The sequence below is a fragment of the Lepeophtheirus salmonis genome, chromosome 1, assembly GCF_016086655.4.
Source record: "Lepeophtheirus salmonis chromosome 1, UVic_Lsal_1.4, whole genome shotgun sequence".
NCBI lineage: Eukaryota > Metazoa > Arthropoda > Copepoda > Siphonostomatoida > Caligidae > Lepeophtheirus > Lepeophtheirus salmonis.
In genome coordinates this window covers 21,745,274-21,768,894 of record NC_052131.2, presented here as the reverse complement: position 1 = coordinate 21,768,894, position 23,621 = coordinate 21,745,274, and the positions used below count along the sequence as shown (strand labels likewise).

The 23,621-nt window shown below is 31.7% G+C and overlaps 1 protein-coding gene across 4 annotated transcripts in view; it reads right to left on the bottom strand.

Moving 5' to 3' along the window:
* Positions 1-23,621, bottom strand: part of Cen (cerebellar degeneration-related protein 2-like) — a 174,338-nt gene that overhangs the window by 7,740 nt on the left and 142,977 nt on the right. For 3 of the 4 annotated variants that reach the window (XM_040715389.2, XM_040715367.2, XM_040715381.2), the window contains one exon: positions 2,319-2,431. In XM_040715389.2, the coding sequence (XP_040571323.1) occupies positions 2,319-2,431 (113 nt within the window). Of the gene's footprint in view, positions 1-2,318; positions 2,432-3,446; positions 3,941-23,621 lie in introns of those variants that run through there. The other variant, XM_040715374.2, reaches the window with a different exon arrangement.

The following is a 23,621-nucleotide window of genomic DNA, read 5'->3' as shown; positions in this document are numbered from 1 at the left end:
TTTATGTTAAAAAAAAGAAGTCAAAAATATCATCATTATCATAGCTTGAGGCAAAGGAATTTACATGTAGATATAATATCATATTTAGACCTTTTTTATGGTAAAATAAAAATTGCGACATAGTCTGGACAACTGAAAATGAAAGTTTTATATTTTGGACTATGCTATATATGAACTCCTCCGGAGACAACGAGTACAAAGAACAATAATATATCCATGCAATAAAAAGTATATCAATAGAATACCTTTATTTTAACAATCAACCTTTTCCTTAAAAAGTACATAGAAAAAAAAAAGCCCAAAATTAGCCGGTAACTCGTCGTTACCCTTCTTGTATCACACAATCTTTACTCCGAAAAAGAAACAGAAAAAAACCCCAAAGCAGATCCTATTTACCAATTCTTACCAACTATGGCACTATAGGGAATGTTTAACATCCGGCACGACTTGTCTTCAGATGCTCGATGCTAGTATCGCGGTCAAAACTCAATAGTATTTTAAACGATAGTTATTTCTGAAAACATGCCTGAAAAATGATGGCATTTGATTTATTTGAGAAAATTTCAACTTCCTGTTCGTCTTAGAAATTTTATATCGCAACATGTTTTGACTGGATAGAGGGCACCGTAGTAGCTATTTTTGAACATAAAGCAGTCCCCATTGTTCAACTATTGTTGGGAATTGGTGGCAGTTTAACAATAGCTAATCCTAAGTTAAACGAATCCACGTTCAGATGACTGATAACAGCCGCCAACAAAATACACTTAATTTGTATTAGTGAGGTAACGGCATATAGAAGTTAACAAATTCTTGCCAACTATGGGATTATTATCTAATACTTGAAAGAAAATATTCACAGCAGCTTAACAATAGCTACTTAAATTTCAACCAATCAATGTTTAGAACACTGATAAAAAGTAGAAAATCGACAATTGACAACATAATACAGTGTTAATATTTAATTAGTGAGGTAACGCCGTTACATTCATCAAAATTTTAAAAAGTGAAATCTGTCAAATAAAGAGTTAATTTCTATAAAAATATATTATTTCTTCTCTTCTTCTAAAATATGACAAGTGTCATATCCTTAAAACAAAGTGATTAAAATATTATCATGTCGAATATTTTTTTTAAATACATCTTTAGAGAAGGTATTAAATAACGACATATGCTGCTACTCTGATCTTCTCTACCAGGGGCTCACAAATGAATAAAAATGAAACTACGTGCATACTTTTAATTCTATTTTTTTTTTTTTTAAATAACAAAATAGGGGAAATGAAATGATAAATAGAAGCAATAATAATAGTATAAAGTGCGTTACACCTTAAATACTTGAATGAAATTCCAATATCCTGAAGATGATAACTATAGTAATACCTTGAAATACGGATTTAATACGTTCCGGGACAGAGCTTGTAAGTCAAAACAATTTCTCTCAAAAGAGATAACTATAAAACTCTTAATTTGAAGCGGCTCTCTTATTTCCATACACATTTTTGCGCAGAGTTTTTCTCAAAGTATTACTGTATATAAAATATATGTATATTCTGTAACAGTTGCAACTTGTCTAAGCAAACCTCTACAGAATTCAATTTCTTCGTCTAAAAATAGATTATCTAATTAACACATTGACCATTCTAATTACCAACTATTAACTGATACAATCATTTAATTTTGATCTATTAAAATTACATGTTGATTATGTATTAATGAGTAACATAACTGTGGGATTTTAAACTTTATAACGTACGAGAGAGTACTTAAATCTTAGTAATGTGTATTAAAATTGTCAAAAAATGAGACCATTGATAAATTAGAGTTGGATCGGTCTAAAATATCCTAATGAAATATGGCAATCCTAGGACAGGTCCTTATCTGTCTTTTGTGGTAGCTACAACAGCTGAAATGGCGTCATTTCAGTTGTGCAACATATCTTCTTTCAAGAGACGAGATAGCTTAAGTTCAAAGTAGAAGATGATTGGTTTGAACTTAATATCATACATTCTAGCTATTATTTATTATTTTTTTCGTTTTTAAATTCTTCAATCTATGAGTGAGGAATAGCTATTAAGATAGCTAGGACTGAAGGATCAAGGTGTATCGGTCCTTAGAACCGTTCAATGTAAAAAAGTTCGACTCAATAAAAAAGAACTGTAAGGGGGGTGAGACTGATTTGACTATCAGTCTTAGGACTGATCCAACACTAATTATCCTCAACCCAAGTACATCAAACCCTTCATTTAAAATTAGTCATTTCATTTCTTGGTTGCAACTTGGACACAACGTATATACGTAGCTTTAATACTTAAACTTACCTCTATTTCATGTGATTGATCCTCGACCAAGGACTGATGCTGTTTAACGACATTTTCCAATTCTTTATTCCGTTCTAGGAGTGTTTTTCCAAGTTCTGCAGCCAGTTGAAGATCTATTTAAAAAGAAGGAGATAAAAAATGATTTAACTAGGTACTACATAGGATCAATGGATGGAAACAACAACAATAGTTATTAGAAAAGATATTGACCGCAAATATGCAACATGTTCATATAAATGTACGCTATACCATTTACACCAAATAAAATATGTCTAGACTAATTTATTTTCGCTAGGAATTTCTATAAAATGCAATAATATGGGAAAGGGGAAATAATGGTTGCATTCAAGAAACTCTGTATTTCCTTCACGACGAAAAAAAGATGAGAGTTCAATGTCATTATGATTCCATCTTCATGATATAAATATCAACTCCACATATTTACAGTATTTTCCCTAAAAAATAACCTGACAACATATCAAGGGCGTGTGCAGGGTATGGGCTGGAGGGGGGTGTAGCCCCCCCCCCAAGGAATTTTCGCTTTTTACTAGGAAATTTAATATTTGATTTTTTTTTAAATTTATATTTGAAATTTAGTTTAATTTTCCATTTTTTTTTCAATGTATTTAAAAAAAAAAAATTCAAAAAAAAAATAATTTTCAGAGAATAGCTATGGTTTTATAAGTTTTTTAAGTTTTTTTTCAAAAATATTTCCAAAAAATTAATTTTTTGTGAAGGATGTGGATTTTTGAATTTTTTTTTCCAAAAATAAATTTTGAAATTATTTTCAAAATCTTTTTAACCAAGCTCTCAAAAAAAAAATATAATCCTGTGGACGCCCCTGCATACTACACACATTGAAGAACAAAAGCTTTTGAAGTGATACTCATTATGAATTATGTAAATACCTACTCGATATGTATAATAATTATCTTAACTCATCTCGAAAATGCGACTAACTGTCACTCGCACTTATTCACCACCCAATGCGAGTGTATAGAACATATTTCATTATTCAAATGTACACACGCAGAGACAATAACCTTGAGAATCAATTTTAAAACCATAACCAAAGAAGACAAAGTGACACATTACAGCTAACACAAATAATAACAAAGTCTGACTGACCATCCGTTCCGCCACCTCGCAGATACTCCAATTCCACACTGTAGTCCCATGCTTCCAATGAGTTGAGATTGGATTCCCCTCCTACACCCTTTTGAAGAAGAGAGACTGGAGGAGAGGAAGTGCTTTCAAGAAGATTGGATCGTTTGAGAAGGAGACGAGGTGTGAGAGGTGGGGTGGAGTAGGGCGAGGCAGGGGTTGTGGCTGCAGTCGCACTACAACCCATCGCTGTGAGTCCGTCATCCTCCAAGGAGGCAGATCGATACTCCCCATTGAATTTCTCATTTGAACTGATATGCACTCCATTATTACTAAGAGCCACATTTGTACTCCAATTGCCATGCAGGCTGGATGCATGATGGGCCGCGCTTTTCCACAATGACATATTGTTTGTAGTATATTAATAATATTTCAAAAACCAAAGGTAATCATATAATTTAATTCACCTTGATTGCATGCATTTACTCTTAGAAGGATCGTCTCCTCTCAAAGGAAACAATCAACTGATAAGTAACTGACTTTGCGTACTGCCATGTAGTAGTATTACTTCACATACATTTCCAAGATATGTACAAAAAGGCCGGCGTTAGATCTTTTATACGTACGTACGTTCATCATGGAGTTGTGATGAGTGGAGTCTATGTTAATATATAACTTAACAATATACGTAGACATATTTGTAGCCTTTTGTAATTGAGAAAAAAAAAAAAATTGTCAATGGAAAACCGATTTTTAAGAGCCATTTTGGATTTAGAAGCGATATGGAATATGTACTCAAACTCCTTAATGTAATAAGTATGGGTACATAACTACATTATGCACGATAAACCACTATGGTGTAAAAGGAAGTAGCGGTAATTTGAAAAAATCAAATTATGAACAACTCTTTCAGTAAAACTATCAAATAAATTCGACCTTATCCAATGAAAAGATGGATGACTTCAATTAAGTAATTATATGGATCACAGTTATAATATGTAATGGAACATCCCAAAGCCCTTACAAGTTGATTAAATATACTATAATCAACTTACAGAAACAAAGCAAAAAAAGCACCAAGTCGTTGTTGATTTATTGTTATATATAAGGCATAACTCGTACATATATTATGCAATGGCTTAAAAAGAGATCCGGTATTCATTCAAAGGGCTTCATGGACTTCCTTTTAACTATGTATTTCTGGATTAGTCAACGACTAAGAGGGTAACAGATCAATATATATATGTGGTAGTAGATTAAGAATAATCCTTCCCCACGTCAGTCGTTTTATCAAATAACAAGGGATGTTTCCTTGATTAGGCACAAGACATCATTTCATAATATGTATATATATATTATGTACAAGTTGTAACTTGTATAATCAAGTTGTACAAGTTACAACCAAAAATGAGATGAATCATATTAAATGAAAGACTTATAGTACTTTTTGGCATGAAAATCCGGGAACAATTGAATATTCTATAGAGGACCCAAATATTAATTGTGTAATTTCCTACTATTTTAATAGAAATTTCTAAAATATAAGTATTATGTGGGCCATATAAAGTTCAAATGCCCAGGGGTATGAGTGACTCATTAATACATAATCACTACGTAATTTTAATAGATCAAAATGAAGTGACAGTATTAATGTATAGTTGGCAAGGTTGTGTCCAGTTCAGGTTCAGCAGTTCTATCAGTCCCGGTTCTTTCTATTCAACAGATTCGGTCTCTGTTCTTTTTTATACAGGCTCAGTTTGGTAACTGGCACTTAAAACAAGGGGCAAAATTCGCGACCGAGAAATATACACAGAGTGCGTAGTGCCCCAAGTTCCAGCAGAGACCCCGAAAACTAAGGATGCTGAAGACAATGGTTTTCAAAGTGGGGCCGTGAGGGGAGCACAGGAAGAAGGAGAATTGAGGATTCCTTCCAGTCAACACATACATATTACACATGTTTCGTATAAAGGGGGCCTCAAATAAAAATGTATCAGTGTAGAAAGACCTTGGCATAGTAAAGTTTGGGAAACCTTGGTTTAAGAAATATTATAGTTCTCATATTATAAACAATCTAAACAAAATAAGAGCCAGTTCATTCCATATGGCCACCATTTGCAGCAACTACAGCTCTCAGACGCTTCGGAACTGCTTTACACGCTCTACAGATGATCTCCTCTGACGAGTTTTCATATGCGGCTGCCTTCAAGTTGTCACAAACCTCCCTTTCTAGAATTGACTATATGAAGAAGTCCATTACGTTGAGATCTGAGGAGAAGGGGAACACATGTCCTTGCTCCAAAAGTGCTCAAAAGTGGTGTGTATTACTCTAGCAACTACTTTACAGTATATAAAGATGCTCTGTCCTACTGGAAGCAGTAATATCCTTACCAGTGCTGTTTCTGGATCCAGGGAAGTACTTGAGACTGTAACAACATATAGATAGACACGTTGATTGACCTTCACAGCCTTGAGAATGAAGATGAAGGGCGTTTTCATCCTTCAGGAGGTGATGCCCGCCTAGACAATGACTGAGGTGGGCTTTTGGCCCCTGAACACACTGCCCTCGTTAAGGGGATGCCCTCCATGCTCCTTCCCTGCATCCAGTCGTTGAGGCTGTTGTAAGGCAGCTACACAATACAGATCTTCTCGTCAGTCCAAATGATTGAAACGTTCACACGAGAATTGAAGAATTTCAGAAGCACCTTTGCCGGGTTAGCCTCTTGGCCATTGATGCCTCCCTGACCGTTGTAGACGATACAGCAGTATTATCACCTTACACGTGGTTTCTCAAGAAAAACTAGCCTCATGAGCTATCTTTCTCCTGGAGCACTTCTTTTTGCGCTTGATCTTCGACATCGTATCTCAATTAATATGGGTGTCCCCATGGACCTGGAGCGACCACTCTTGGGCCTGTTTATTTAACAACAAATAAATATAGAGGTTGTTTGAATCAAATGGAATTAACAAAATTAAAAAATATACACCCGTCTAGGATAAATATTATATTCAAGTTTCTGCTCTAAGACTTATGGGTCACCCTGTATATAACATTTCCAATAGTTTGAGCAATTAAAATTATTCCTTTAGTATTTATTTGAATAGAGAGTTTCTCTCACACAATGCATTTTCTAAGCCTAGAGGCAGAAATCAAATTGATCCCTGAATAATGTAGAGACATAGGTATTATACAGTAATACCTCGGACTGCAAGCATGTGGAATGACCGTCTATTACTCAGTAATAGTTTATTTACTCTAACTGTGGATCGCTGAAAATTGAAACAAATTACTTATAGTAACTTGTTTAGTATCGAGCGTAACCTCACTAACATGAAACACGTCGTTACCTTTATTGTATCATACAACCTTTCCAACAAAAACGGCCCAAATCAGTTGGCAGTTAGGCAATTCTTCCTAGTTATGGAATTATTTTTCAATAATTGTGGGTAATTATTCACAGCTTAACAGGAGCTAATTCAAATTTAACTAATTCACAACACTCATTAGGAGGAAGAAACAGAAACAAGATAAAAAAATATACGGTATATTTTTGTGTTCGTGAGAGAAAGCCGTAAAAAATGTATTTTGTTTATCAGGTGTCGATTTTTCGACTTATTTAACCCTTTTCATTTTCTTGTGAACATAGATTAGTTAAATTTGAATTAGTTCCTATTAAACTGTAAACAATTATCTACAGTTATAGTTGTGAATAAATGGCAAACTACCAACTGATTTTGGACCTTTCCCTCTGTTTCTTTTTTTGAGGAAAGGTTGCAGGATAGAATAAAGGTATAACTCTGGATTCGGTGCCATCATCGGGATATAAATGCTTTGTTGCTCTATTTGGACTATAAAAAGTGGCTGACAGGACGTTTTATTTATTTAGTCATTCAACCAAAAAGGCATCCCCCATCTTAGGCTAGAACACTGATACGAGATTCATTAAATCCCTTGCGACTCCTCAAAAAGAGTTTAGCGACGCCATTGGTTCAGTCTACATAACTAAGTTACCGAGCACTTTTCCCAAACGAACAAAATACCACTTGTAATCCAAGGTTTGACTTAGATACAAACATTTAGGGAATGTAAGGAAGGAGAAACAAATAATTCGTAAGAGTTTTGAAAATAAAGAAATTCTATAATTAGTGCAAATGACTTGAAGATACTTTCAAAATGCCACATGTTAGCCATTCATATGCACATAGAGATAGGTTTGTATATATTGTATTTTCTTTCTCTTTTAAAAATGTTCATATATGGTCTTCGTAATACTCCATGGATGATGGTATTATATAGTATAATGAATTAAAGCTACCTTCAAAACTTTTTGGCAAAGATATTTACATTCATTTATGATTATAACTATTATTAATAAAACTTTTTGGCTTCTTCCTTCTCCTAATATTCATTTTCCTAGGCATACTAAGAAAGAGCTTTATTAATAATTAAAAGATATATATATAATAGAATGTTTGGTAGAAAAATGTGCACATCATGATCCCACGGAACTCTGCAGGAGCGTGTCTCTCTTGTCATGAACAAACTCCAAGCGTTGTTGCTTATTACGTAAGTACACCCACGGAAAACTAGCGACTATCATGGAGCACATCTGGGATCCACTTCTTTAGGTGTATTTTACGGATTTCTTCTGTGCATCAAAGAAATGTATGGTGTACATAGAACTCAAGTGGGCGAACATTTTGACGCCCCAGAAGAATGTAATGTCCATAATGGTGAGAAATGTATGTATATAACATAATAATATAATCAATTGTTCTTTGGATCGGTCAAAACCTCAAAGAGAACTTGAGGGAAGGACGGAAAGGGGTTTCATCATCCTGATTACACATGTATGTATTGAGTTTGAGTATCGAAATAACTAAAGAGAAATCCTTTTTACAAGGGTAAAATTAGTTGGATATGTGGAATAGATATTATGTACATATATTTCACAAGCATTGAGCCTAATGAAATAAATATATATACATATAATGTCGCAAGAAATGAATTGTATTCTCATAGTCAATAGGTGGGTAGTAGCCACCAATTTCATAGTAATGTACAATGTGTATACAGATATAATCATTCATCTTCCCCTTGACATTTGATATCATCGTCAAAGAAAGGGACGGACGTCAAGGAAATTTAAAGGATGTTTCTTATCGTATTCTTACTCAGTGAGGATTGGAAGTGTAAAGAAGAGAAAATAAAATGTGCAGTGATGTTGCATCAGTCTTAATTTATTCGGCCCAGTCCAGTCTTAGAACCGGTCCTTCTGACTCTCAGTACGTGAACTGATTATAAAAGCTAAAACATAAAGTAAAGTGATGTCATCAAGAACCAAACTTGGAACTGATATACAGGACCTAAATAAAGACCAACATAACACTACTAATCGGGAACATTTTGGGCATGTTAAAAAAAGAAACCAAAAATCAACATTGTAACCCTGACAATTTAAAGAATGTTTTTGAAGGAGAGCAGCTTAGCTGTCATGATGTTTTTAGATCAGCTACAATCAGCTGTGGCAAGGGAGGAGGAGGAGAATGAAATAAACAAGGACATTTGCAAGAATTACTCCGTAGTCTATCCTAAATTCTACTCTGAGACCAACAATGACTTACGATTATAACTCCGTAACAAATCCTTATGATAATATTGGTAATTAATATATGCTACAAATCTTTTATATGAAAGGCCTTATCCCAACCAATATAAAAGCTGAACTGGATTCTACTCAATGTGAGTCTGCTCCTTACTTTACCGAAGTAAAGTCATAGCTAGCTGAGTTTAAACGAGGCCGAACACCCTGGAAAAATGAGCATTACAGTGGTCGACCAAATGAGGGGATTACTCAAGAAATTGTGAAGAAAATTCACGAAACAGCACTGGTGAATCGTCAACTGAAAGTCTGCGAGTTAGCATTGCTAATTTCGACCAAATAAGTTGAGTACTCCAGAAATTGTGGAAGAAAAAGTCTACATAGCGGTAATGATGGATATTCGTGTGACGTTGCGCGGTCTATTAGACATTGTAGGCATTTTAAAAGTACTGAACATTGCATATTATTTAAAAATTGCAGTTGAGAAAGTTGTGTTCAAGACGTGCCCCGCTTTTGTTTCTTCTCGAGCAAAAATAGTGCCGTGAAGAAGTTTTAATGATATCAACTAACTAAAAAATATGCTCATCATCTGCAAGGTGACCCGACAGTCTGTACCTTGTTCAAAGAATGGTGCATGCTCAGAAGAAAATTTAGATAGCACCCTCTATGTAGAAACATATTATTTTGTATTAAATAATGTTATCATACTGGGAGTTGTATTATTTTTCCACGAGACGGCACCACTGACTGTCGCTATGTCCACATTGAGGAAAAGGTTGGGAATCACTGATGTTTGTATAAGATCATGTCCTCTCGACTCTATATAAAAAAGGATAAGCGTATTCCCAGTTCATATCCAACATGTGTGCGACTATTATATATAATGAATAACTATAGATTATAATTGTTTTTATTTTATTTTAACAACCAGGATAAACACTAACAACCAATCATAATCGACAAAGGAGGCGTAAACTCTTCAGTCTACATATTCTAATATAGTTTATGAAATAACCAACCTATTTAATATGTAACTTATGTCCTTAAACTCATACTGAAATCACCTTCACCTAGCTACACCAAGATTATAAAAAAACTCATTTACATTCATAGGTTAATTTATAAATTGAATACAAACGGATAATAACAAAACTATAAAAATATGCGCCCCCATGAACTTCATTACAAGTGAACAAAAGCGCACACTGTGCGACCTTGCACTATGCAAATTATTTATAAGAGTTCATGCAAAATTGAATCATGACTAATTTAAATAGATCAGCTCATAGCTATCGTTGATAATCAAGGAAGGAAAATAAACTGAAATTATAAATAAAGGAATGTATTTATAAGAGGTTGCGTAATCACTAAACGGAGATATAAACTTCCGAAATTTACAATATTATTCAATTACTTAAATTCTTTTGTTATTTAATATACATAATAAAAATCAATAATTAACTAACCGCCTCAGATGAAAGAAATTGTATTTGTATTAGTCAATATCAATAAAACTTGAGGGGTATAAATACTTCAAGTAATTTATAAAAGTTAACTGCTTAAGTTTAAAAATATCCCCATTTTTTATGCCTTTACGCTAATAACACTTAATGACTCAAGTTTAACACCTTTCATATGACGTAACGATAAAATAAAACGACAAATGCAGACACATTAACTTATTTTTACTAATCTAAAAAAGAAAAACACTTAATTTTTGATATACCTACTTAAGTAACTTATTCATATAATTAAAAAAATATATATAAGTACTACGCAATTACTTTAAAAACAATTGCCAACTGTCAAAGCTTTGATATACAAATATATATTTGAAGTACTATTTATCCAGAACACAATAAAAAATTTAAACTTTCATCAAAAATGTAAATATATATTATTTTAATTCAACCGAAACATTTGGAAAAAATAAATAACTAAACCTAGTAGATACTTAGTTAGACTCATGGATAATATTGTGTCCGTGCTGAGCCCCCCCCCCCCCTTTTGTTTTGGACTAGGAAAAATTATAAATCTGGATGAAAAAACAGGTTACAATTTTTTTTAAAGGATTTTTTCACAAAATAAATGTTAATTTTTCCACAAAAGAATTTAATTAATAAAATTATAATAACTATCCAGTTTAGTCGTGCATATCAGTTCTAAAAACGGATCAAGTTTTGTCCTTGATGACTTCCCTCAACATTATTTAAGACTGGACGGAACTGGACCAAATAAATAAGGACCGACGCGTAACACTACTAAATACTAATGGACAACATATGTGGTTCGTCAACTTAAAAACAATCATAAACAAAAATCAAGGAATTGAGAAAATCGCAATCTTCACATACTTCGATTATAGGATTTGACGACAAATAGATGTGGGAGAAGCTAACATCTATAAATTATTCATACTTTTATTGTGACGATCCATTTTGGCTACTTGAAGTAGGTTTTGCCCTGCTGTCTAGTATTTGTTTGACAGCCATCAATACTAAACGTTGGCTGTGAATGAGTGAAAATGGAGAAAATTTGAAGTCATTATGTGATACATTGTATTTATTTGAAAGACCTTAGGCCAACCAATTTAAAAAACTGAACTGGTTTCTACTCTGAATCAATCTGCTCCTTTGTTTACAAAAGTGATAAGAGCTGAAAGGAGGTTATCTTGAAAAATAAATATTTTCCAACAATTTATTTTATGTTTTCTTTGTTGGGTAACGTACTTTTAGGACTACCCTCGAATGAAACCTTTGAAGTCGCAGAAAATTTCACTTAAACTAGAAAAAATGGATCCCCAAAGAATAAAAAATTGATAAATTTTATTTCAAAGGGACCGTAACAGGGACAATATATGTTTTTTTAAATCCAATAAAGGATATAAACTATAGTTAATATTAGTGAGTATCGTAATTCACCCCTCAAATTTGTATGCAAACCCCTATAATTAACTCAAATACGTCGATGAAAATTTGGAAAATAAATTGGGATTTTCTTCTTTTGATTTTTGTTCAAGATTGTTTTTATTTTGAGGCACGACAACTGAAAATTAAGATTTTTTTTTTGTTATCAATGCACACAAGTTTATTATTATTGTCTTATTTCTCGAGAAATTGTACTTCATATATTTTCAAATTCAAATTTACTTCAAATATTGTTAAATTTAATTATTTTTTTATTTTTAAAGAAGAACTTTAAGCCAATCGCAACCAACCATACAAACATTCGTGAAGGATGAAAATGTATTCATGTTTTATACATTAGAAGGTGAAATTATAATTACGTATTTATTTGTAGGTTTGTTATACAAAGTTCGCCAGATCTAGTGTGACGATATGTCAGTTAACTATTTCTATTGACAGAAAGAAAGATCTGAGATATATAATACCTATTTTTAATTATTTTTCATATAAATGGCCAAAAATATATTTGTTCTAAATCATTTTATAAATCAAAATATTTCTGCCAACGTGTTGATATAACACACTATTTTAATATTATCTTTTACATTCCCTGATATATATTTCTGCCATATCCCTCTCCTTCTTGAAGTTTGCACCCGAAACCTTCCTGTTTATGTGCCCTATGCTCATGAAAAATCTTGGGAGATAAGGCCTAGATAGAAATGACTGACAACCATGTACAATTGTTTTTTGTACTACGAAATGGATATTAGATTATTTCAAAATAGACTCACATATTAAGTTGAAGTTAGAGTAATGTAATGTCTAGTAGCTACATACATATTAGTGTTGAGACTCAGCCTAGCACCGATTTTTTTTTTCGGTTCGGTCTTAAGTATTTTTTTCTAGAGCGATTTTTTGGTCCAACCCGCGGTATAAGACCGTGAACCGATTTTTTTCGGTCTCACTTTGTAGAACGATTTTGATTCGGTCTCAATTTATGGACCGATTTTTTGGTCTCATATATTATGAGAGACCATTTTTTTTTCTAGATCAACTGTCATTCATTTTTTTTCAAAATAATCTCAAAAGTACACGCTAAGATCTAGAACAAATACTTTATTTATACAAGAGACGACGGCGTGACCGCGGTCTGGACCAAAAAATCGGTCTACACCGATTTTTTGGGTATCGAACTAGACCGAATTTTTATATGAGACCGGTCAAGACCGAGTTTTTTTGTTGGACCGATCTAATTCGGTACAACAAAAAATTCAACGGTCACAGACCGGTATAGGATTTACAGAATGAACCCCAACACTAATACATATATAAGCCTGATTCATAATTTTAAGGGATCAAAACAAAGCCAGAGAGATGGATGCAAATTTTTATATATGGCGAATACATAATATTTTTTTTTTTTTTTGTTAAAAAGTGTAAACTACAGGCAGCAGAGCAAATGAATTGTAATTTAATATCTCTCAATTTATAAGTTAATTGCTAAGAAATACTTCATTTAATTGCATTGCATATTTTTCCATGAGCAAATAATTCCTTTTGGGATAATGTTTCTATAATTCAGAACTCCCTTCCCTGGAGGGTAAAGAGAGGAAAACAGCAGATATTATTGATTAATTTTGGAGGACGTAAATTTAACTATTCATATAAAATGAATGTATACTTTATGTTTTAAAACAGTTATTACTTGCAGATTAAATGAGTAGTCAACCCCGTAATTGAATCGTTAATTATGATTACTATCAATATCTTGAACTTATAATATAATCAATCTTACAAAAAGAATACATGGCGCAATTCAACGGCTGTGGTTTTCAGGGATAACTGTGGATTTTTGGTATGAAAGTTTTCATGTTCTGTTTCATTTGCTCTTCAAACAAACTAAAAATAAATGGATATCAGTTACACTTTCATTTACAAACGAGAGACTATGAACTCAATTTGCCATCAGGTATACAAAATATTATTCAAATGAATGCATACTTCACCTTGAAAGCATAAGTCAACTCCTTCAAGGATGGAACTTTGTTAACAAATAAACATAAGAGATTCATTCATGGGTATACAACAACTTTAATTTTAATGGATAGTCACGAGGAAATGTCCCTTTTATTGGGATGTACACAGTTTTATACATTTATCCAAGATATATCTATAAATGCAATTACGGAAATGATTATATTAACTACATATTATGTGCCCTATCAATACAAAAATAATGATTTTTTCTTACAAATTTGACAAATTATACCAAATATTTATGAACAAATATTGTTATTAACACTTTGGAGGCAACGCAAATACCATTTAATGTAACCAAAATCGTCATAATAAAAGAATAAAATTTTTTATATATTTTATTTAAAAGGTAATTTGTGGCCCAATATAAGTAATTTACACATCAAATAAAATTTATAAGCTATAGCTATAATAATTGGGTATCTCAGCTCATCCCACAAATTGGAATACAACGCCCTTAATTGACTCAAATATCTCTTTTTCTTAGTTGTTTTAATGTTGACGCATCAACTTTGTAATCTTACTATAATTATTTATCTAAAAACATTCGGAGTTGCCGCAAATTGAACTAAAAGATTGTAAAAATTACCAATCAGTCAGAGAAAAAAGATGAAATAGAAAATTGCCTGAGGATAGAATTCCCTGGAGAAAATTGCCATGGAGGGAAATTGCCCGTATTTTGTTCAAACTTCATGATGAATAATAACACATTATAAATTCGCTTAACATTATTTATTTATGTATTTTTAAAAGATTTATCATATAATTTTGTATCTATTTTAGGTCTTTTAAAATTATTATAAGAAATTTATTGTATTATTTTATGTAGAAATTTATAAAATATAGATATTTGTTTGAACAAAATTAGAATGATTAAAATTTAATTTTATTTACAATTTAATTACAGGATTAGATCAATTGTTTCCAACGAAAATCAGTTAGATACTCTAACCTTTTCCAAAAAGAAAAACAAAAAAGTAATTTAAAATTGAGTGTGTCCATTACAAAAGAAAAAAAAAATAATTATTGATATACAAATAATGTTATTTACAAGTAAAGTGGCATATATAATTTAAAAAAAGTTAAATGGCAAGAAAACACAGAACAAATGCGGTTTTAATTTGCAAACCGAGGACTTATACTATTCTTTGGTATTAGATGGGTTCCTTGGATGTATTGGCGGTTTTTTTTTTAGCAATCCCACACTTCCCCGGACCAATCCGAGCGCAGAGGGTATTGAATGATATTTTAAGAGGTGCTAAACTATTTATCCCCTCCACCTCTTTAACAATCTACTCGATCCATTTCTCAGAAGATTGGATTGAATTTTTTTTTTTAAATGGCAAGGAAATTGTATTGAAATAATATTACTCACGCTTGAAGGTACTCCCTTGAGGGATGGGACAAACAAATATGTTTAGACATCTGTTATAAATAAATTAAATGGAATTTATAAGTGTTACTATTAATCATGAAGTTTGAACAAAATACGGGCAATTTTCCTCCATGTCAATCTTCAACGGGAAATTTTCCCCAGGGCAGTTTTCCTCGTACTAAAATAGATAGGTCATATAGGAACTAAACACATTTTCATATAATTGAATAAAAGCTTGAGACTATAGTCAATATTTAACATTCCTAGGTATCTCAATCCATCACATCAATTTAAAAAGAAAGCTCATTATTGACCAAAATAATTCGCGTATATAATTGGTAGTATATATTTATAAAGTAAAATAATAAAGTGAGATTGTATCATTCCCTTGATTTTTGTTGGAGATTCATTTTGTGGTGACACACCACATGTATCAATTATGAGTAAATTTATAACCTCGACATAGGAAAACGTATATGCTCCAGGCATAAGATGAATCAATTAGTAAAATATTTATTGTAATGTCCCATAATAAAGTCCCATTCTTCAAAATGGATATAATAAGTATTTTATTTAACCTTCTCTAATTGGCATAATTTGATTTGATATAAGATGCAAAATATTTAGACAAACTTGATAAACAATACATGGTCATTTAGAGCTACATGGATCCCAAATATCCCAATAGAGGAGTGTAGTACAAAAAAGTGTTGATCTTAGAGGATTTACAAAAGGACAACCAGTATAGGTCATTTTAACTCGTTCGTTCCAACTATTGTATATACCAGTCTCGTTGTAAAATTTGGTCTAAAAAAACTGAATAGATCCACAAAAACAAAAAGGAGATACAAATTTAGTTTTTTTTTTTTTTTGCAGGTTATTATTGTATTTCGCAACCTTTCCTCAGAAAAAAAACCAGAAAAATATGCTTAAAACCAGTTGTTAGTTAGCTAATTATTCATTACTATATAATTATAATTATTCAATAATTTTTATCAGTATCTTAACAAGAGCTCCTTCTAATTCAACCAATCAACATATAAAACACTGATTAAACGAATACAACAGAAACATAATCAGCTGACAGCAAAATACACAGTCAATTTTTGTGTTAATAAGGTAACACCGTGTTAAAATACAAAACTAACTGCGGTACACGGTTTCACACTGCAGGACCGTAATCAATGGGGAATGCATGGAAGGTATGAACCATCCATATTTTTTTAGTATATTAAGAATGGGGGCCAAATCATATAATGGTGTTGTCATCAGGGGAGTCTACAAGATTTTTTAATGGGGGGAGGTGGGTGTGTAGGGCAATTGGCTTTTTGACAATTTTGATTGTTTTTATTTTTTATAATTGTCAAATTTATTAATAAATAATTTTTTTAGAGAAGACAAATTCTTTTTTTTTTTTTTAATTTTACACATGGAATTTTTCACAAAAAGAGTAAATTTGAACGAATAACAATTATTTTTAAAAGAGGGAAATTGATTTTTTTTTCTCGAAAATTATGACATTTAAAGTTTTAAGACAAGAATAAATTTTTATCGTATGATAACTATGCACACTGTCCCAAAGTATGGGTCAATGGGCCCTATAATTCCGGCACCACTTATCCATTGTCACTCCAAACAGGACCACAACAACAAAACCATCATTTACGACATTATACTCCAGTCTGGACCAAAAATTCGTTCCTCAAATAATAATTTAACACCGAACTAAAAAAAACCTCGAGTCACAACCCTATATTTATATAACATGTGAATTCAAATGTTCTGTTGATTATTAATGGAAATTGATCGTGCTGAGCCTTGTTCACCATAACACAAATTTACAAAAATATATAACAATGAGCAATAGTTTCAATAAGTACCGGAAGTACAATAAGTCTTGACCACCTATATATATATGAAAACTATTTAAAAGGTTTTTTTCATCAGAAGTTCTTAGCTAACGAAAAAGTAGTACAACATTGTTACACGTTGATTATTAATAAAAATGAATGCAAAAAGGTTAGAGATTGTCAGATTGAGTATTCCAACCAGATAGTGTGCAAGCGCATACAGCAAACATGGTTCAACCCTGGATGAGGAAAATCATGACTTTTGGCCTTCACTATCCCCTGATCTGAATCCTTTGGACTTTTACATATGGTGGCATAGTAACTCCAAAGCCAGTACCTAGAGCTCACCACAGAAACATTACCAACCCAAAAACCTCTGGGGAGCAATGTTACAAGAACAAGGTTAGGCAACAAGAAAATGGCTGGGAACCACAGTAGATTTATAAAATAAATCTCTCTCTCTCTTTTTATTTCTAGTGACTACATACATTGATAAAGTAAAAATTTAAATAATAATTATCATAGAAGTGGTAACTCAATATTTTTTAAGAAATATTTTACTAAATATAATGTCAAAAGTAAGTTTTTAAATTGAATAAATTATCAAACACCAAGGATCAAAACGATAGCACAAATTCTGGCTTCATCAGTATTGAACTCGTCTTTTCTTCGAAAAGCCAAAATCCAAGCATTCCCTCCTGCAAAGTCTTTTGGGCATCGGTGGCATGCAGCTCCTCTTGGGTTTTTACTAATAGGCACTGCACAGGCGCTTTTATTTTTATTTAATAAATTAAATTAGATATATGAAAAATCAAAAATATATTATTTATAAACATGTGTTACGTTTATGTCTTAATAATTTATAAAATTCATAAACTCCCTTTTGGCATTATTTTTAGTAAAATATCGCAGAAGAAATATCGAGTAACTACAAATTTTTAATTTTTAAATTTATTTAAACTCGATAGTCTTTATTCAGACTCGCCCAATGATGTCATCAGAAATCGAAGGAGATATATTTATTTAATAAATTTGCTGTGCTTGTCCAGCCATTTTCTTGTTGCCTAATCTTCTTCTAGTAACATTGCTGTGGAGTTCCATTGAATGAAGATGTCCAGGACTAAGGTATGTACTGCCATCTGACCTCGTCCGTAGGCTATAATTGAAGCGTATTGGTGGAAATCAAATTCTAATAAAATGATCATCATATTTTTTTTTATGTAAATAAAATAGTAATTTTAAGATTTTACTTTACAATTTCATTCTGATCTATTGTACATGGTTATTTGTACCATAATCAAAGTAGTCAAAGACTTTTATTATCACCCGGTAGATATACAAATATATTATTATGAATTCGACAATTAAACTAATTTTTTAACATAGTAGGCATAAATGCATCCAAAATATGAGTATATACATACGTATGTAATCCATATATCTATGCATTTTATTCTATTTTTCAATTATTATCATTAGGTTCGTATCTTTTTATATCAATTATTATTTATCAAAGAGATGGTTGTTCTGGACATACTTATTTGTAAAATATAGACTATAACCCGTACATATCTATTTACTTCACCTGGAAAAGTATACAAGTATATACTTGTATGTACATAAATATAAACTCGATTCCATCTCCGGAATTTTCCTTACGTCCCATTCCTTGATTATCCACTTTTTAAAAGTCAAAAATGATAAATAGCTATGATGCAATGTCTTACCACGTTTATTCTTATAGAGAGTTCATAATAACTCTATGTCACCTGATTTCATGTATATAATATTATGTATGAAGGTACTTAGAAAAGAATAAAAACATAATACAAACTAGACGGTTTTGAAATTGTAATAAAAAACTCATTTATTCACAAACTACGTGTAAGATTGGACGGGGATTGGATTGGATCCGGGTACGGAAGTAGTAAACTTGTATTACCTGAAAAGATCCAAGAAACCCAACATTTACGGATCTTTAAAACTTTTAGTACTGCTTTAACTTAATCATAGTTATAAAAAATGATATTATCTATATGGAACATACACACTTTTTATCCTGATTAGTGATTGGAGCAACATCTACTGTTATACTGCATGGTTATCCCATCGGTGTTACCTCACACCTCATTACCTTAATTTATCTTGCAACTTTTACCCCGAAATGAAACAAAAAAGAGACACAAATCAGTTAGTCATTGGCCAATTCTTCCCAACTTTGGACAATTGTTCAATAATATTTGAGAATTGTTCATAGTTTAAAAGTAGCTAATTATAATTTAACGCATCAACGTTCAGAAAACCCATTGGGATAAAATAAGGAAAAACATCGACAGCTGATAACAAAATATATTTTTGTGTTAGCGAGGTAATACCATGCTCACAAACACAAAGTGTAGATTGTATTTGGTTGTCAGTTGTAGAAGTTCCTTCTTCTTTTCCCCTAATCAGTGTTTTTAACATTGATTGTTTGAATATAAATTAGTTCTTATTAGGCTGGAAAAAGTGATCAACTATTATTGAATAATAATTCCATAGTTTGATGAATTAGCCAACAAACAACTGATTTTGGGTATTTTTCTTTTCGTTTTTTTTCAAGGTTGCGAAATACAAAAATGTTAACGACGTATAAACATATAAGTCCAATTCTGGTCATATCTTATTTAGGTTAGAACTCCATGTAAAATGCTTATAAAATTCGAAACAAGTATCCATCTTATTTGGGTTTTGGATCTGGACCCAAAAGTTCGGTTACCCGAAACTTACTTGAATATTTACGTACAAAGATCCGGACCGTTCCGAATACGAGAAAATGTGTATCTTTTCTATCCTTAACCACGTGGGCACCTATGGGGGATGGAGAATTTGGCCTAAAGCCAAGTTTATCTTCGTTGAGGGAGAGGAGTTAACTTAAAACCACGTAGACTTTAATAAGGAGTATTTGATGTTAAAGAAGGGCTACTAGAGCGCCCTTTAACCAATCAAAACCTCACATTATCTTAAATTTTAGGAAACACTAAGAGAAAGTCGTCATTTTAGTCAGTTTTGTAATTCAAATTACTCTGTGGCATTATTTTCTTGCGATATAAACTTTACTTTGAGCTTGGATTTTTCAAATGTCATAATGTTTTATGTCATAGATATTGTTTTACAATCATATGAGGTTTTGCCGCGATAATAACACTTGATATAACCGGTGATATAAAAGTACCAGACATTAAACCATCCCTTTAACGTTATAAGACTGCATAAATAACTTAATAAGGACCAAAAGACAAAATTGTAAGAGATGTCATTAAATGAAATATAGGAAAAGTTGATATATTTAGGGGAAAGGGGAGTAACAAGAAAATACGTGGCTCTTGGGTGGGCTGATGAACCGATTTCTTAAATGAAATAGTAGACATTTTCAATGCAGGACTGAAAAATCATTCAATATTATTATTATTATGAAATGAAAGGCAGGGAAAAGTATTTATTCATGTATTTTAACCAGCTTTTAATACAGAAATATTTCAAATAAAAAAATGGTTGACATCATCAACAATGTAGCTAGTGACGAAGACAAAAATATCAATGTAAGTTGAAATATATTTTTTGCTAATAACTTTTCTACTCACAACTGAATAGGGAACTGATAATTAAGACACAAAAGGTGGCAACCAAAAACAGAGGAGAACAAGAGAAAAACTGCAAGAACAAAACCAATGGTAATGGTTTGTGCCTTAAAGAAATGACTACCATAATAACTGGAATTTTATTCTGTTTTAAATATATGATGTGTACAAGTTGCAATTTAACTACAAGTTACAACTTATAGAAGAAAATTACAAGTTACAATTTCTATGACCCCTTAAACTTTATTTAATTACACCATCAGTTATTTTAATTTCCAACTAGCTATTTATCAAAGCTATTTTTTTCATTTTGATATACTAATATTAGGTATTTATGATGTATTTACAAAGCATTTGAACTTTATAATGTGCTACTGAATACGTCTTGTTAATGAGTATTTTTTTAAAAAAAGTAAAAAATTAAATATATTCACCTTCCATGGAGCATTCAATAGGGCCAGAGCGAACTAAAATAGATGCATTATCCGCAAGGTGGTGTAATAGTCTGTTGTTTAAAAAAATTTAGCGCATGCTGAGAATAATTTATAAAGCGCCCTTTATTAGTCCTCGGGTAGTTGGTTGGAGGGGTTGTAGCCTCCTACCAATTACATTTTTTATCGTCACCACTCCAAAAAATTATTGTTTTATAAAAAAATTTAATTTCACAATCTTGGGGGAAAAAAAATCATTCAAATGTCCCTAAAAAGTTAGTCATTTAATTTGTCAAATTTGGCACATAAAAAATATCCTGAGGAAGCTCGTGATGAGGTTACTATGATATAATTTGACACCCCCTCCCTTCCAAATACATTCTGATGCCACTGACGACTAGTAATTGTTAGAAAGATGAAAAAATATACAAAATATAGGTTTATTCAAGGACATGAATATTCTGATAAGGAATAAACATCCGTACCGTATTGACGATGTAAATCCTTCAATATGATCTACAACATAAGTATAAGAACATGTGCCAGAATCATGGGGAATAAAACATTGAATGTTCTTCTTACAATAAGTAAAAGTTTTGAGGCAATCTGTTGCTTCATAATCAAATATTTGAGATCTCACATGAAATAAAACGATTTAAAACTTGTTGAAATAACATGATACTAAAATAATATATTATTATGGTATTTAGACAACAGTTAAAGTGTAATAAGTTATTTTTTTTTATCTTTATAAAAGCATAATGATACAAAATTAGAAGTAGGTATAAATGAATACTTAACGACTTGCGGTTGTTTGTCTAATTATTAAACATGTCAAGGATACATTCGTAGCATTTTATATAAAGTCACAACAAACGATGATGTATTAAAGTATCTGTTTTAGGAAGTTGATCATAATCAAAGGTATAATATAATCAAAAATTGAGGCGTACGAATCTGACATTAGCATGGTTGATGTAGGTAATCTTGGGGAACTAAAAAACCAAGTTTAGTTTTATATGAATAAAACCACTTTTGTTCATTAAAATAAAGAAAAATATGAACAACTCCCGTTTATTTGAAAGTCGAAATGGGATTGACATAGGTATTTAACTAACTTAACTTTCACGAGTAACAGGTTGTTAAGATCAAATCGGCAATTTTTCAAAAATCTTTAAATTATCACTGGGGCTACATTTTTCGGTGGATTTACTTGAATTATACATATGAATGTTTCAAAATAGCTTATTTGATTTAACTACCATCAGAAATAATCACGGTCTAGATCCAAGCCTGGAAAGAGGAGCATCCGTTGAGGAGGTAGTTCCTTGTCATTGTCTCCATGAAATAGGAAATCAGAGTGTGATTGATGCCATAAAATGTTCGATTTGTTTTCGATTTAACGTAGCCTCAGACAAAATAATCCATGGGATTAAAATACAGATTGCTGGTGGTCATATTTCCTCCCAAATGAAGTCATAGCAGTGCTCACTTTGTCAATTTAACGATCTGTCTGAGACATGACAAGGTGTCGAGTCTTGTTGCACGGTCCGGATTTAGACACCAGTCACATTTAAGACCTCCCGATTTGAAATTTCTATGTTATGGTGGACAGAAACAATAAATCTTCTTTATATCTTCACTAAATGTTTTTGATAAAACAACGTTTCTGCTGGTGTAAAAGAGACACCATTAGATAGCTGCATCATAACAAAATTAACAGTGCACGCATCGCCGATTTGATCTGAACGACCTGTAGCATATCTTAAATAGGATATTATATCGTGATACCTTCTTATTTACGTAGAGTAGACAAGAAATAAACTAATATATTAGCAAGGGTTAGACATTTTTCTACAATTATCCCACTTTTCTTGTTCCTAATCGACCCAAAATAAAATTAATTATAGCAATCTAGCCACAGATTCACCCCCTACGAATACACCTTTATTCAAATATAATTGTTTTCTTCGTAATACTATAGTAGTATTCAATACTTTTAAAGCTGTTTGATATAATTTCTTGACGATTTTTAAATACAATTTATAGTATACTTATAGAAAATTAAACAATAGCCTAAGATCAAACTAACATAATAATCCATGCCACAAGATGGCGTAGAGATCCTGAGTCTGGTAGGTAAATAAGGTTCATACGGTATGGAATATCAAAAGTGTTGCGTTGGTACTTACCTAGGACTAACTCTGGGGCAGTCTTTCTAGTCAGTCATTAAAAATGATAATATCAATATTTTTACAGTCTTAATTATTCAGTTATAATTATTACATTATAGAATAAATAATATAATTAATTAATAATAAAATGTATCTCTATAATGTGTTATTATGAAGAAAAAAGAAAAGAATATTTTTTTCAAGAT